The 17,661-nt window shown below is 47.5% G+C and overlaps 1 protein-coding gene across 4 annotated transcripts in view; it reads left to right on the top strand.

The window, feature by feature from the left end:
- Positions 1 to 11,849, top strand: part of LOC130538561 (trichohyalin-like) — a 121,946-nt gene extending 110,097 nt beyond the window's left edge. For 2 of the 4 annotated variants that reach the window (XM_057056280.1, XM_057056279.1), the window contains exon 3: positions 11,602 to 11,849. In XM_057056280.1, the coding sequence (XP_056912260.1) occupies positions 11,602 to 11,679 (78 nt within the window). In that variant the 3' untranslated portion in view covers positions 11,680 to 11,849. Of the gene's footprint in view, positions 1 to 8,904; positions 9,743 to 10,711; positions 11,516 to 11,601 lie in introns of those variants that run through there. The other 2 variants (XM_057056277.1, XM_057056276.1) reach the window with 2 other exon arrangements.
- Positions 11,850 to 17,661: the final 5,812 nt, after the last annotated feature.

The raw sequence follows: 17,661 nt of genomic DNA on the forward strand, positions 1-17,661 counted from the left end.
GATGAGATCATTCATTGACCTATAATATCTGTGACTGATGAGAATCTCAGCTCTGCAGCATGGGATGAGGCGCCCTGGGATGCGGTGATTGACAATGCTGCCACGCCGCAAAAATTAAAATAGCTTTCATTTCCTCGCCGTGGCGAATCGGTTCATTTATGCTAGCAACGGTTGGATGGAGGACGCTAAATGGAGGACCGTGAGGGCGACGCAGCAAAACCTCCCGGGTATCTCAATAAAAACATACAGATCCTCACACAGCGGAAGGTTCTACCACCACCAAGGACGTGTGGAGGTGCCATCTGCCAGCACAAACCTGCGGCCTAATTGGTGCTGGATCATGACAGCTCAATTTGTCAAATATATTAGTGGCACATCATCATATTTTTAGGTGTCCTGGACCTGCTGAGGCCCAATCCTTGCTTGGAACAGGTGATGCAACCTTTCATCACCGCTACGGTCCGTCGAGTCGGTGCGCGTGACCTCCTTCCTCTCACATGCACAGCGCTCATGCAGAAGGAAGAATTTGCCAACACAACAATGGGCGAACGTGTCGGAGCTCAAAACTGCTGAGCGGAAGCTCCGGCGTTCCGCGGGGCACCGTATTCTGCCGAGCGTGCACTTTCTGAGACTCCATCTCATTCAGGATTTTGCCATCTGGTTCTGACCCCGCCTTCAACGCGCCGGAGAGCCCGTCTCGTCACTCAGAATTTGCACCTTTGGCGGTGGCAGGAAAATACACGGGTACCAGAGAAGGGAGACAAGTGAAGGACGGAGCGCCGTGTAAAGAAAAGAGGAAGATATATGAGCTGGTATCTGTCTAAATCTCCCCTCGTCTTCATCGGAATTCAAGACACAAGTTATTCCGACTTAAATTCCGGCTGCGGGCTGATTTCTAACCACTGGCATCTTTGTTATGCAAAAGGGAGCTCCAACATTAGGAAGTGCCGGACTGCGATGGATTTAATGGAACCTAACTTTTTTAATAACAGATCTCCGTGGTGGCTGTGAGAGCCGGCGGCTGCCATCCAAGCTACATCCAATCCACGTCACCTGCTGAAGGAAACTGCTGATGTTTAGCTTCGGCCGCACGGACGGGAGCGACAGAGTGACGTTCCCAACCTTTTCACGCCTTTCAACCCAAAGCAAATGGCTGACAGCGCCGAAAACGACACCTAAATAGCAACAAACGGGCGCTTAATGAGCCAGAGAAATGAGCAGCACTCCAGACCTTTTAATGCACTTTACTGCAATGATGCTGCATTTGCAGTAAAGTGCAATATTACGCAACAAGGGCGCTTCGTCGAGATCTAAAGTGTCATAACCTCTTACGCCCTCAATCCACAGCAAACCGCCGCCGCTGATTCCCGGTCCCCACAGGGGTTGATTGCGCTTGAGCTGCACAAGGGCCAACACGCACGGCCGCTTGTGTAATCCAAACTGAGAATAAGGTGAAATAATTAGCCGAGATCTTCAGTTTGGCCGGCTGAAAAAACCAAAAGCACTCCAGCAGCAGATATGACATAATAATATCATCTCCTCCAGGTTCTCCTCCTCCTCCCTCAGCATCTCTTTAACTCGATCCCGTCCACCCACAGCCCCTTCCAGCCTCCCCAAACCTACTCAACTCCGCATTCCCAAGAGAAGGGAGATCTGTTTTTTCCTTTAAACCATACCATAACGAATAACTGCCACAACAGAAATTGCAGATATGCATTTCTTCGTCGGTGCCCACGCATTCTGGGAAGATGCACTCCCTTACTGGGCCACCTTGTTACATAACGGCGTGTGATAAATGTGCAGACCCTCCTAGATTAATGAAATCCAGGGGAAGCCTGATCTGCCGCTCCAGGAGTTGGCAGTTACCCTATTTTTGCTCCTCTCTGTGTAATATACTTTCCAAAGTCACGCGCCCCTCAGAGAAGCCCCCTGCTGCAGAATACTATTTCTGTGCTCACGGCAGATGAAACGAGCGCGATCCCATGCGGAGGGAGGAAACCTGCGGAAAGGTGTTCTGGCACTCCGGCGTGCCGGCTGATGACGGAAACATGGTGCAAGAGACAAGCGCCCTCCGGAACACCTGCTTCACCTGCTGTATTTACACCCCCGAGTCAGGGTCAGCGTTTAGGCATCGCAGCACGATTGTGTGTGTGTGTGTGTGTGTTTTGTGACTGACAGATGTGAACTAACTGTGTGGCTGCATATCAATGAGATCAGCGCAGCGGCGTCGGCGTTCCATGCTGTGGTGGAAGCGAGAGGGAGGCCGAGAGAAGAACATCTAGTCGCGTGAACAAATACTGCGACGAGCATTAAAACGGGTGCATGACGATAACCTGTAAAAATGAAGATATGCAGCGAAAGTCTGCGCAGAAACTGAATGACCTTCGTTTCAAAATGTGCGTTTGTCACCAGGGAGCCTCGGATTAGGGAATATTTCACTCAGGAAACAAATGCAAAGTAAATTAAGCATTCTTTTGTGTCGCATGCAGGCATAATCCAGCGCATTTAGATGTGCACTAGTCTTTAATGCACACAGTCAGACAGGGGACTCAGATCTCCGGAACCTAAGGATAATGTTTTGAATTGAAAGGGAGCGCGTTGTTTTGAAGCTGCTGCGACTAAAACTCTCTTTAATGGCACCCGTGGCACGTTTCATTAAGTTAAACCCTTTTTGAGCAACCACGCGCACGCAGGAGACGCACGTCTTTTAATCTCGCGCCGACACTGAGGGGCATTAACTAATTCTCACTGCACGACAAAGTGACGGATAGCTTTAATGATCGCGGCCGTCACCTGATAAACGCAACAGGGAGGTGATCAGATAAAGTCACAGCGGATTTCAGACTAACGCCTGCACTGGGAGGAGTGATGAACACGGAGGGACGACTCGGCTCCTAAATCGCTAATGATATCGAGTCTCGGTGTTCTTGCACGTTGTGTGACAGAGAATAAGAAGGAGCGACGGGGACGTGTCGGACGGTGTTTGTGTACGGGTGAGGGGGGGGGGGGTTAACAGCCAGGCAGCTGCTCTCTGGATCCCACACAATTTACTCTGGATTTTGCCGACTTGACTGCCAAGCAAGCTCTTTTTCTCGAAAGCGCAAGCTGCAAAAGTCGAGAGACACGCAAGACAACTAGGGGACAAATCCCACAGAGGAGACGAACCAAATCTGGGAGGCTTTAGGGCGCTGGACGGGAGTACACTCCGTCGACTCGTCTAATGCCTGTTCTAATAATAAAGCCATGTGGGAGAGGAATTGCTAATTATCCTCTTCACATGTAGATGGCTGCCTGCGCGGCTTTGACGCTGTTGGTGTTTCCATAACTTCTAATTGTCCAGAAATGACTCATGTTGCAACAAATCTTTAGACAACCGGCGCTCCATCTACCAGCCTATTCACGAGTTAAAGATTAGTCAGCTTTAAGTGATAACAACGTAAATAAGATGCTTATTTTAACATATCAGGCGACACCAATCCATCAAAGTAAACTGAAATACCACCAGTACAGAGAAGAAAGATGAGAGTGGAGGAGACATCTTGAATTATAGACAAAAAAACCCTCCAGGTGGACACAAAATAAATGAGAAACAAGCAATAATGACAGAATATCTTTTTTTTAATGAGGCAGAGCTGCAGAGAGTCGACACATTAACTAACCTTTAGCCAGTAACACAAGTACACCCTTGACACAGTGAACACAAGAGCGCTATTTAAATCCACACATAAGCTCTGCCCACGTACCGCACAGACATGCTCATAACAGGATACCCGGTATTTTTACACCCACCCGGCAGTGTAAAGGTTTAATCAGTTGTTATAGGGAATCCTTTACATACACATCTCAATTTGCCACTTTGTAATTTTTTTTTCCTCTGCCTCTTTCATATCAGAGGTCAACGGGAGCTACGGTGCATGTGGTCACCAAATACCACCACAGGGGGTCGCTGTTGCTTTATTGAAAAGTTGCATCGATTAGGAGCACAATAATATCATTAACTGCTGTTACAAGCTTCAGTGTTCAGAAAATGCATCCTGGATGAACATAAGATGCGTATATTTAATATTCTTAATGCCATTTCGAGGGGGGGTCAGGAAATGTTGCATTATATACTGAAGCAGTAACAAACAACTGTAAAAAAAATAATGTGTTATTCTAATTAATATATATTATGCAGAACAGCAGATATTATCCTAATTGGAAGCAACACAAGAGTGAAATCTACCATTTTGTGCTTACTGTGGACAATCCACCACCCCCAGCGTGCGGTGAGAAGCAGAAAGCTGGACATTACATAAGAAGCTCATCAGTGGGGTAGTGGCCCACGCACTTCGCAGCTTCCTCAGTGGAATCTCTTATTGTTGATCGGCCTCTACCTCAAAGCACAAAATGGATCGGGAATTTGAGGGGGGAGGGGGTGCAGCAGAAAATGTTGAGTTATGTGAGTCCATTTATGTTGTTGATCATCCAATTAACAGGCGCCGCTTAGGAGAAAACAAGTGAAAGCCGGCAGCATGTACGACATGATTCCAGTAAAATGGAGCATAACTGAAGCTTTCCACTAAAAAACCAGCGTTCAGATGTTCACCCGCTGTCGGGCTCTTTATTCCCCGATGGAAAGTGTAAACAGCAGACTGTGGTCACGGATGAACGCAAACATACAAAACCACAAGTTCCTTGAACTTTGACACTGAGCACCGAGAACTGGACCCGTAATGAAACATGTGATGCATAATGAATGCATCAAGCACTCAGCTATAGATGTATAGTAATCTCTATATAATCACAATAGAGAACAGAATATAAACTGGTTAATTATTTAACGTACACATTACATTCTAAGCTGGTAGTCCAGATGTGGTGCAGGGGAGTGAGTAGTGACGTGGTGACACACACACACAACCCGCCCCCCCGCTACCAGCAGATGTTCCGGGCTCCCCCCCCACCACAATCAGAAAATCAGCGCCGAGCCCCCCGGGTGGCATGCGCTTAGTGCCAAACAACGGCCTCCACTCTCACCGGCCCACAAACCCCCGATGACTCCACGCCCACTTGCCTGTTCATTACATGGGCAACCGGTTGCCTAGGCAACCTCAAAAGCCTTTGCGGCCGTGTCAAGATGAATTCCTGTGTTGCACTTCACTTGCACGGCAGCACGTTTTCCGTCCACATCTGTCTGCTCTGTCATCAGGTCTGGAGGCTTAAATCTGAGCACAGACGGACTGTAGCAGCAGGAACGCTGTCCTCCATCATTCCTGCACCATGACGGGAACTAATAAGGCTGCCGGTCTTCCGTCTCAATAATGTAGGACAGGAAGCAGCACACACGCGGATCGTTTCAACTCCAATTCCTGTGTGCCGCTGCTACCGCCACCATTCACATGTTCAGCTATGCATGAATACACAACAACTCCAAGAGCATCATCAATTATTTTCAAATCCTGCACAAAGTAAACATCATCATTCCTGTTGCGTAACAGGAGCGGGAGTTTGACAGGCCGGGCCGTTGTGCAACACGCCTAAATAATGATCCCACGCCGGAACGATCGGAGCCGATTCCTTGCATGAACCTGCACAAAAGGAAATTGTGGCTAAAAGGGCCGATGAAATGTGTCGTTTTCAACCCGAAATAGTCATTTCCCCCCAGCCATCTTCATGCCCATCCCCTCTTTTTTCTGCTGCCCTCCCAAATTTTCTATTAGTTATTTGTCCTCGAGTCCAAAAGACAAAAGGGAAACAGAATCGCTGGTAACGTTCCCTCAGCTGTTGCTTTCACCGATGCCAACGCTCTGTCAGAGGGGAGGCGTGACACGCAGCCAAAGTCACTATGAAGACCGTAAAACAAACAAGCACAACACACACACACACACACACACACGTGCGCGCGCGCACCACCGGAGGCTGATGCTGTACTCGTCAGTGTCCTGGTTGTCAAGCCCTTCGCTGCACAAATCGCAGCAGGCGTGCAAACGAAGGGAGGAAGAGGATGCTTACATAAAGGAGAAGATTAAAACAAAGGCTTCACACAAACAGCCCCCGGTGTCCAAAACAGTCAAAATAAGAAAAGACGGGGAGGAATTCCTCAAATTTCTCTTTAATTTTTTTGGGAAATCACAGCTGACGGAGCATTTTCGCTCCCCATCAATGGAATCTCACGCTCGACCTTTTCAGAATCGAGTCCACAAAATGGAGGTGTCACGATTCTCAGAGCTCGGCGGCTGCGCGCACGTCCACGGACGACACACGCGTGGTGTTATCAGGACGGGCACCCTGTTTCCATGGCTGTTGTGCGTCTTTATTCCACATCTCTAGTTCACATTCAACAGAGCACTGCTGCCATGCTCTGTGCAGCCGCCCACGTTCACCCTCGTAGAGTGAAAGAGCGAGGGAGAGAGACACAGAGCCAGAGAGAGAGAGAAAGGGGAGTGGGAGGAAGGTAGAATAGAAATCCTTGTTCTCACAGAGAGAAACCAATGATCCACTATAGATCCTTAATGTTGGATGCAAACCAAACAATACACACGCGCCACAACGCTGTCCTGACACGCGTGTGCAGGGAGAACCCAAACGCCTCAACGCTGTTGTTTCGCAGAAATGTGTTTGTCCTCCCAGACAATTTCCTGCTGCACTGATTTATATGAGGGAAAAAAATCCATTTGTTTGAGGGACCAACTTCATAGATTCAGCCCCTGTTTTATCCCCTGGGTGAGAGGAATATTGATTTTACCAGAGAGAGAGAGAGCTAACTTCTTCTTCCAGCGCTTCTGTCAAAAATGACACTTCGAAGGCTCCGGTCTAGACGAGATTCCATTTTTAACTGTGGAGCTGAGTAAAAATCAAGAAAAGACATGTTAATATATGACTGAATTAACTCTAAATGTCACTATTTCTCTTATGTGTACCAGGAATTCTGCTAATTAGCTAAATGATACGCTGCATCTCCTAATAGGGGACTGGGCAGAGGCACAAATGCACCCAGGACAGGTGACTGGCTCATGATGCGGCAGACGCCAGTCGCTCACGTCTTAGAGCACCTAATGTGCACGTTTCTGAACAGCAGCAGGGGGCCACCTCTAGCTAAAATAGGAGCGATGTTCCTAGCATACAGAAATCATATAACCCATGTTCTCTTTAGTCTGGTACAACTGAATGAGAAATGGATGAAATGGGCTCGCCCTGACGGATCCGTGCTACAGTTTGATGGGTTCTCATCACGCTGGCCCATATAACGACAGAAGGGGAAGAAATCCAGCTCACCAGTAGAGATGAGCTCCCCTCCTGGGACAGAACTCACTGTTCATATTCTGCTCATTTGCCAGCGCGCACGGCACACGGCCCTCAACGTAATACGCCGTCCTGTCTCGGCCGTCTCTCCTGAGGACCACTGAGCTGACAGGATGCTAAAGGTGGAACAAAAGTCGGTCAATCTGGTTCACTTTATCCTTCCATCAGCATCACTGTACGCTTATACGCAGCATTAACCCCAATGATAAGATGGACTCTCGTCAAATACTGCATAAGAAGCATTAGCGCATACAGAGAATACACAACATGCTGCATGAACACATGTTTCAGTGTGTTGAGGCTGCTTATTTTTGCAGCAGCTATTAAGTAGCTCGCACTCTCATTACTTGGAGAAAGATAGCTCTCTGCAGCTTATTGCCCTCCAGGGAAATAAAGCACAGAGACAGAGAGACTTTGCACCTCAGCCTCAAATCTGACCTTAACTGCTTTATTTAGGTAGTTACAGTAAAAAAAAGAGGGGGTAGGGGGGGAATTCATGCTATTAAAATAAACCTGCAGAGCAATTATGCAAAGGCAAAGATTAGAGAACAGCCACATTGATCAGGGAGCTTGTTTGCGGCGGGTCCCAAAGCGACGCTTTTCCGCGCTCTGTGGCTAATCCGCGATCAGGGGATTTGTTTCTACGGGCATGTTTTGGATGCCAGATGAGCGTAGATGTTGTCCTGTCGAGAGGGAGGGCGGCCTACGTCAGTGCCGCGGGCCGCCGGCCACCGCCACAGAGCGAGCAGGCAGCGCCGACAAGCAAAAGATGCAAAAAGGCCATTTCCCTCCAGGATTTTCCTCTCAAACCTGGCAACACGCGGAGCCTGTTGGTGCGGCCGGGCCGCGGCATCCTCTCCAGATGGCGGTGAACAGGGAGGTGAGGGCGGAGATTAGGAAAAGAACGGTGGCCGATTCCTCGCTACACATCCGGCCCGATCTGCCCATTCTTCCGCCCATTCATTCTGCCAGCGGAGGCTACAGAGACCGGATGCTGTACCCTGTGTTTGTGCCTCAGCGAGGTGATAAGCCGTTCATTAGTAACGTGACACGAAGCCGTGGGAGGGTTGTAAAGTCAGCAGTCGGCCCGAACCCATGAAATCAAATACGACGCGCGTTGGAAGCTCCAGTTCTGATCGTTGTGGTGGCTGCGAACATCTGAACGCCTTTACTTCTCTTTGCACGTTTCCACTGCGCAGCATCCACCCGCTTGGCTCTTCTCGCATATTCTCGCTTCAGGTTTGGATGCAACGGCATCGGTTAATCTTTCACTGCACACAGCTGCTTTTGGATCGGATTAACTTTATTGCTCCCCTAAAGGGAATACTAATTTTCCACCACGGACAGCACTAAACACAAGGCGATTACAAGACAACATTTAAGGACAAATAATGGCGTGCACGCGAAGAAGAAGAGGCGCCCGTTAAAAAAACGGACCAATTTAGTCTTGCCGTAAAAGATCTGGGAAATAGGATGTGTTTATTCCCGAGTTTCATCCATCCTGTTGTCCGTAATGACCTCCAGAGAACCAGAGACTAATAGCAGATGCCTTGTAGAAAGGATTCTAAATCAGATCAATACAATAATGCGTTCAGACTTAACGCAGCCTCACGTGTTCTGCTCTATCTTTGCAACATGTGATGGGGTTTTTTTTAGATTTAAACATACTGTATGTGAAACAAGACGCCCGTATAGTCCCGCTCTCTATAGGACATCAAGCACGAACTGCCACGTATGAACAACAGTCCCCCTAAAGGCTGACGTAGGATGTGAATTAAAATCCATTGGTCTTTTATGGGAACTGCTGTGGTAGAGTCCATTATAGTTTAATTGGAGGCTCATTCTTGGGCAAAGGAGGAAAATATAACAGAATCCAGACACAAACACTTTCACTGCACACTCGCATTGGACCTAGTAACCATAAATTGTCCATCTTCAGCCCTCATACCAGCCTGCGTTTAGATGGCTGCATCCTGTCTCTTTATTTTGGAGAATCCTCTTACCTTGAACCTAAAAGCCCACTCTTCCATCCCTGGATTTATTGGTTTGACTTTAAATCATCTGTGGTGGCGGATAGGGGCAAAAATATAAAAACAGAGCCACCATGCAGAAGCTCGGAGAAGTAGAAGGAGGAGGAGTGGTGGAATGATTCCAAGTCAACAAACAAAAGGTACAAAAGAGTGTCGCTGCATATTTCACGTTTGGAGGCTGGCAGAAAGCGTCGTCTGGCCTAAAATGCTAAACTCACATAGCGTGGAAAGAGTTGCGTCAGCTTCTATTTTCTGAAACTTTTGGAGCGCTTTCAAGAGATGCTCCCGCCAAACTCCCGCTATGCGACGCTGAAAGAATGTTAGAACACAGTCGGAAACAAAGAATCACTGTCTTCCCTCTTGTTTGGAAAAGTTGACGATACCAGGAAAAGTGGCAACTCTCGCAGAGGAGGACTGCGCGCCCGCAAGTGAGCTATAAATCATCGGAGGCAGCCGGGCCTCCATCCCCCCCCCACCCCCCCCCCCCTCCATACAGTCGTGTCTCAAGATTACGTAAATGCGAGGAGTAGAAAAGTGCAGGACAGAGTGGAAGAAGATGAGCTGATGAGCTGCTGTGTTGTTGCGGCTCTGCAGGTTGATTTATGACTCCCTCATTTCTGTATGAAACTGCAGTTCTTATGTAACAATCTCGCCACCGAGCAGCAAGAACGACTCCCATCACGTCAGCGCCAGCTTTCCTCTGCCGCGTCCTTTGATTTTGTAATCATTTCACACACTCAGGTCTGCAAACCATTTACAGCCTCTGACGCAGCGAAGGACGACCGACAGCCAGATTAAATTATAGATAATGTCCCAATTTCTTCAGACACGACGCGTATTAATGTTAAACACTCAACAATGGGCTCGGATAGGCAGAGCGACGTCTCCGTGTCACATGGGAGGGATAATTATTGAGTTTAAACACCTTCTGGTGATGGAAAAAGTCAGATCCTTTACTGTTAAATCATTGCTGAACATGGTTTAATGGTGACGGTTCAAACCCGACGGTGGGCGGTCCTGGAGGCGGGAGCAGAGAAGTGGGCGGAGCCTTCATCCCAAACACACCCGCTACTGTTTTACTTTGATGAAGACAAATTAGCGCTCAGTTTCTGAGGCTGTGTCACCCATCTGAACTGGAGGACAGAAAAGCCACTTTTGTTTGTAGTTGTATATCGGCCCCCTGCTGGACCACATTCAGAGTTCCTGTCTGAGTTCTGTGACTTCTTATCTGACTTGGTCCTTAGATCAGATAAAGTCATTATTATTGGAGACTTGAATATCCATGTACACGTTGTAAATGACAGCTTTAGAAATGACTTCATTTCATTACTTGGGTCAGTTGGTTTAGTCAGTTGGCATTTTTCTCTTTGATCTTAAGTTGGCCTTTTAGTCTTTGATCTCCTTTGAATCAAACACATCAGGTCTATCTCTTTCAGCACACGCCTGAGGAGCTCAACACTCTTGTACCACACTGGTGACCAGCAGACGCATCAATGGCACAGCGAGGAACCCAGCAGCTGAAGGCAGAGCAAGAACCACTGGAATTATCAATGGAGACTTGGAGGGAAGAGGTCCAGCACCTTAGAGAAGCCCTGGCAGAGAAGGAGGAGCAGCTCAGCAGGGCAGTGAAGAGGCGACACATGAGGACTGTGGCCGATGTGGAGACCCTGACCCAGCTGAACACCACGCAAGCTGCTCTGAAGGAGAGCAACCTCAAATGTGCTTCTCTGGAGGAAACCCTCCACAGTCAGCAGCAGGAGAAAGAGGAGCGACATAAGAGAGAGCTGATGGAGCAGGAGGAAGGCTTCAATCAGAAGCTCCTTGTGAATGAGGAGGAGTTTGAGAGGAAGCTGGAGGAGGAGAAACAAAGGTTTGATGAAAAGAAAGAGGCCTTGAGGCAGCAGCTCTTTCGACAAGACGACAAGTTCAAGAAACTTCTTGAGGAAGAGCAATACAAATATCATGAAAAGATCTTTGAAAAAGAGGAGTCAATGAAGCAGCAGCTGTTGACTCAAGAGGAGACCCATAACAAGATGCTGGCTGATGTTTGTCAGCGGTGGGAGACGACATCTCAAAAATGGGTCCAGATGAGAGAATTGCTGGAGCAGAAGATCCTGGAGAGCCAACGGTTGAGGCAAGAGGAGCAGGAGAAGACAAAAGAGGAGCTCCAGAGGCTCTCTGAAGCGATTCTCCAACTTGAGGTGAGATGCTTTCGCCTTTGTTCCTCTTCCAGAAGATTTCAGATGATGTTCAGTGAAATCTAAAACACAATCTCTCTTTTCTGCAGCTTCAGATATCAAAGAAAAAGAAGAGAAAATGCTTCTGGAGAAGGATCTGCAAAAGGATGAGGTTCTGGAAACGATGAAGGAAAGAACAATTCCAGAACTCCCGAAGCCCTCCTCCTCCTCCTCCTCCTCTACATCCTGACTTCCACAGCGTCACATCCTGTCTTCAGTTTTATTTTAAAGTATAATCATTGTTTATGTTCTATGTTTGGATCTATGATGTCGAAACAATAAAACTCAAAGTAAACCACCAGATTGTAGATGTTGTCAATGGCAGCTTTAGAAATGGCTTCATTTCATTACTGGAGTCAGTTGGTTTCCTCCAGCAGATAAACCAACCAACTCATAGCTTCAACCACACCCTAGATCTAGTCCTGACTTATGGTGTTGAGGTAGAACATGTGTCAGTGTTCCCTCAGAACCCCCTCCTGTCAGATCATTCATTGATCACTTTTACATTTATGATTAAGGATTCTTCTATGCTCAGAGCACAGTCTTACTATAGCAGATGTCTTTCAGATAATGCTGTAGCTAAGTTTAAGGAAGTGATCTCTGTGCTGATCCCAGGACCAGCGTGTGTTTCCCCAGGGATCAATCATTATAATCTTAGCCCTGCTGAGGTCGACTCTATTGCTGAAGGTGCAGCAACCTCACTGAGAATCACGCTTGATTCTGTTGCCCCCCTGAAAAAGAGAATAGTAAATCAGAGGAGGTGTGCCCCCTGGTATAATTCACATATCAGGACCCTCAAGCAGAAAGTGTGAAGACTAGAAAGGAAGTGGCATTCTTGTAAAATAGACAGCTATCATGTAGCCTGGAAAGACTGTCTGGTAGTCTACAAAAAGGCCCTCCGTAAGGCTAGAACAGCTTAATTTTCTTCTTTGAGGAAAACAAGAACAACCCCAGGTTTCTTTTCAGCACTGTGGCCAAATTAACCAAGAGTCACAGTGTTTTAGATCCACGTATCCCTTCTTCCCTTAGTGGTGAAGACTTCATGAGCTTCTTCACTGATAAAGTTCTAGCTATCAGAGAGAAAGATAACCAGGCCATCCCAACAACTGGACCATCACCAGATGTGCTGACTGTGGGAACATACAGGGTCTCCAACGAGCCCTTAAACTCCTTCACCCCTATATATTTTTCTAAGGCATCATCGCTAATTCAGAAATCCAAGACCACCACATGTCCTTTAGATTCCATCCCAACACACCTGTTTAAGGATGTTTTACCATTGATAGGCAGATCTATCCTGGACCAGATCAATGGTTCTTTAGTGTCAGGTTATGGACCCCGGTCCTACAAGGTGGCAGTGATTAAGCTGTTGCTTAAAAAACCATCACTGGATCCTGACGTATTAGCAAACTATAGGCCGATATCCAACCTTCCTTTTATCTCTAAAGTTCTAGAGAAGGTGGTGGTGACTCAGTTACTGGAGCACCTGCAGAGAAACAGCCTGTTTGAGATGTTTCAGTCAGGCTTTAGAGATCATCACAGCACAGAAACAGCACTTCTTAAAGTTACTAATGATCTTCTCATAGCTTCAGATCATGGACTGGTCTCTATGCTGGTTCTGCTGGACCTCAGTGATGCTTTTGATACAGTTGATCACAGCATCCTGTTACAGAGACTGGAACATGTGATTGGGATTAAAAGGACAGCACTAGACTGGTTTAGATCATATTTATCTCATAGATACCAGTTTGCTCATGTCCATGGTGTTCCCTCTTCATACAGTAGGGTTAGTCATGGAGTTCCTCAAGGTTCTGTACTTGGACCAGTTCTCTTCACCTTGTACATGCTTCCCTTGGGGAACATTATTCGGCAGCATGGGATAAATGTTCATTGTTATGCTGATGACACTCAGCTTTATTTATCCATGAAACCAGAGGAGACAGAAGTTAGTGAAGCTCCAGACCTGTCTTAAAGACATAAAGTCCTGGATGCCTTCAAATTTCCTCCTCCTTAACTCAGGAAAAACTGAGGTCATGGTGTTTGGTCCTGAACCTCTCAGGGATAGATTAGATCACATAATCACTCTAGATGGAATTCATTAACATCTAGTCTCTGTGTGAGGAATCTTGGAGTAACTTTTGACCAAAATCTCTCCTTCAACTCACACATTCAATTAGTCTCTAGAAGTGCCTTTTTTCACCTGAGGAACATCTCAAAGATCAGGAAACTACTGACGCGGCCTGATGCTGAAAAGTTAGTCCAGCATTTGTTACTTCCAGGCTGGACTATTGTATTATTCGCTACCTGTATTCATTTACAGGTAGCGTCGCCTTCGGAGCTGCGTGATGACCTCCGGCCCCGCTGACCCACTCGGCCGGCAGCTTGCATAAATAGTGTATTTTTGTATGTGTTTCTGTGCCTCCCCTCTCCCTCTCCTCTCCTCTCTCTACCCACCCCCCCATCAGCAGGAGGGTCCCCCTACATGAGCCTGGTCCTGCTCAAGGTTTCTTCCTGTTAAAGGGGAGTTTTTCCTTGCCACTGTTGCTTGTCTGGGGTCAGGCCCTGGGATTCTGGAAAGCGCCTTGAAACAATTTTAATTGTAAAAGAGGCTATATAAATAATGATTGATTGATTGCTTGATTGATGGATTGATTTTTAGGAGAGGGCCAATACACCGGTGACTTCATCGTCCATGGGCCCGTGTTGACAGCGTAAAGTAGGATTTGAACCTTGTAAACGTGCAACTGATATGTAAACAAATGTAGACGCTCGCTTGGCTGTGGGATGTTGGGGGGGGGGATACTCTGCTGTAGGCGTCGGATTCAAACGATGCTGGTGTTTTTTCCACCCTCTAGTGGCTAAACTTGATTACCTCAGCAAAAAATTAAAGTCATATTATCTGAAAAGATGACTTCCACAAAATACTGGATCATTTCTTCTTAAAAACCCTAAAGCAGTGCAGAAAGGTGAGCATACATCACAAGAGCAAGATGACTGAAGATTGAACTGGTTGCACGTGATTGACTGGCGCCCGTCGTTCTCCAACATTGGACGCCTCAGGAGAGAGCGCCAATCTGCCCAACATCATCTCTCCTCCAGAGATTCATCACCCAGGCTTCAATATGAAAAGCCCATCTCTATTATTTTAGTCTGTTTTATTTTTATATTTCCCTCCCCCCCTGTGTGTGTGAATTAGACTGTGGCTCAGACTGCTTCTCACTCCTACCTCCATCTTATCGTTTCACCAAACAGAAAGCAATAGCACGCTCTGCGGCACATTTCGCAGACCGTCCGCGTGACCTTGTGCAACGCCAGACCCTCAGCTGCTCGTGGAACAGCAGTGGCCAACAAATGTATGGAAATTCTGCATTAAAATGATCGCTTCTCGCTGCGGCTAGGCTAAATTTTACCCGATTGCGCGTCTGGCCCGGTGGGAAAAGAGGACCTGACAAATTCCTGCACGTTGCAAATGGGTAGGAAGTAGGCCAGCTGAGAGGGTAGCATCCCCCATCTGGGATCCTCTCTGTAGGTTATCACCATATGTGAACTTGTCGGAGGCGCCCTTGTGTTACAAGACCTCACCCTACATCATCATCACCGGTGCCCTGCTTAAAGGCTGCCCCAGGCAAGTCGCTCCATTCCTTTTACAGATCATAAATCAGGAATAATGACTCTGGAAATCTATTCAGAACAAAGGGCGATATGTTCTCCTTTCCTTTGGAACGGCAAATCAGCCAAGGATTAATAAAAGAATCAAATAAAATGAAAGCTTTGGGTGCCTGCGCTCTCAAAATCCAAATATTTTTTCCATTCTTATTCAGTTCTTGGCTCTAATGACCCTCAGGCTGCCTGCTGTCGGTGTCCAGAAGGCAACGACCACACAGCACAAAGGTAACGTAAACAGCTCGAGCGCTGGCTTCCAAAGCAGGGCAGGAAGTCAGGGGGTTTATTTGTGGGTGATTCACAGAGCCAACACTGCCCGGCCTTCTAATTCCCAGATTATGCAGTCGCCCATCCAGCTGTTCCATTAAAACCTGCTATTCAACAAACGGGGCGACTGGTTGGGAGAGTTTTTGTGAGTGCTTACCTGCAGAGTTGTGCGCCGTCGAGAATCCATCACGGTGGGCCACGGGTTGGGCGGAAGGTGCGGGGGGGCGAGGGAGAGGAAACAAAGGAAAATCAATGAGACGTCCGATAGGTGTTACGATGAGAATAAATCAGTCAGTCGGATCTCAATGGGTGACGGGAGGTGCTGTGAGAACCATTACAAATCAATAGCGTCTGTTTACCCTGAGCCACTGTGGCCTTTTCACAATGTCCAAAGATTTCTGCCCACATACATTTTAGCCATGATATAAAATAAAATCTGGAGCACAAAGCTATTTTATCAGTCCTTATGAGGGTCTGACACCTCACAGTTGTACAATACAGGCAGTCTGGTCAGGGCACGCATATTTTCCATAGGAGGTTTTGACCCCAAATAACTATTTTTCTAGGAAGGAAAAGCAGAGGCTTTGTGTGATTATGTGTCAGAACGAGAATGAAAGATTACCATCACTTCCACACACATTAGGTTTTCTATTGCACCAACATAAATGCGCACACATATGATCAGCACAGACAGGTAGCTGTAAGGTTGCAGAGTTTTTTATGCCAATTTGAACACAGATTTCTTCCACCTTCTCCCGACAGAAATCTGCGTTTGAGTGGGTGAGATTTCCTCCAGATGGACGCAAGAGCACAAATTATCTTGGACGCTCCAGCAAAGCTCCATAGAAACGAACGGTTGACACGGAATCGGTGCGTTCGGTCCTCCGTCGTTCTTGGTAGGACTCTGTGTCCGATAACTCGCAGTCATCAAAAACCACTCCATGTTTGGCTCTGCGGTGCTTTGAGTCAGCGCAGGCAGAGGCGTTGCATTGCTCAGCACGGGTCATGTGCAACCGGAGGAATTTTGAATGAGTCACCAGCATAAGTGCTTAATTCACACAGAGAAGCACCTAATAACATGCTCAAGTCCCTTTACAAATCAACCATATATGTTGAGACATACGTGAGGCTTTGTCTGAAGCGACTGGACATTTCCCTGATCTTCTCTGACTTCTTTGACCCGAGGCAGAATTGAAATTTCCCGAGCGTCGTTCAGAGTTTTCCCTCAGCTGAATTACTTCATTTATCCACACACACCGGACCAGTAGCTCAGGACAACCTCCGGGTCAAACCGCCCTCGGGGGATCCTACCTGATAAGATCTGAACTTTTCTCTGCAGACAAAAGGGTCCGTGCAGAGATAATTACCTGCACAGAGGCCACGGTCATTTCAGGAGGCAAGAGAGAGGAGAGGCGGTTATGATTGTAGAAAATTGCACAGATCAATTAAGCGGCGGTGTTAAAAAGGGAGGGAGGGAGCGGACTGAACCTCACGACCTCAGATCCTGACCATCGGGACATGGAATCACTCCAGTGCCTGCATTAGCCCCCTGTAACACTCATATGCACACAATTTCAGATGAGGGTAAATGCCTGTGTTTGGGTAAACTCCAACACACACACACACACGGAAACTACTCCAACCACCTACTTGTGTTACATAACAATCCCTCTGCCTACCCGGGCCCCCATCTGCAGCCCGCTCACCCACCAGAGACACCACTCGAAGATTCTCGTGAGCACGTTCCTTCTGGGGAGACTCAAGGATGGCTCCTCTGGGCTGCTGATTTGAAATTACCGGACACTCTCCTTACAGGAAACGGTTAGATTAATCAGATGGACCATTCCCAAAATCGGCTCCTGGCAGGGACATAGAGGGTTGGTGGACCGCTAATTGTGGCTAAGCATTCACCTGCCAGCCCACTAAAGCGTAGGGGGCCTAGGAGCCACATTGGCACCAAGGCAACCACGCGACCATTTGTTCCATTGCGCAAACAGACAGAAATGTTGCTTTGAATTGACTTGGGCCCAGAACGTCTGCCAATTTTTCAGCCTGACGTCCTGCCAGATTCTGACACAACGGAAGACACCTCTTCTGAGCGGAGGGTCTCTCAAAGCCAAACATGTGAAAAGCCACAATTTAGCAGTGTGGACGTGTTTAAAGGGGCCCAACGCTAACAT

Source organism: Takifugu flavidus, chromosome 15 (assembly GCF_003711565.1).
Source record: "Takifugu flavidus isolate HTHZ2018 chromosome 15, ASM371156v2, whole genome shotgun sequence".
Classification (NCBI taxonomy): domain Eukaryota; kingdom Metazoa; phylum Chordata; class Actinopteri; order Tetraodontiformes; family Tetraodontidae; genus Takifugu; species Takifugu flavidus.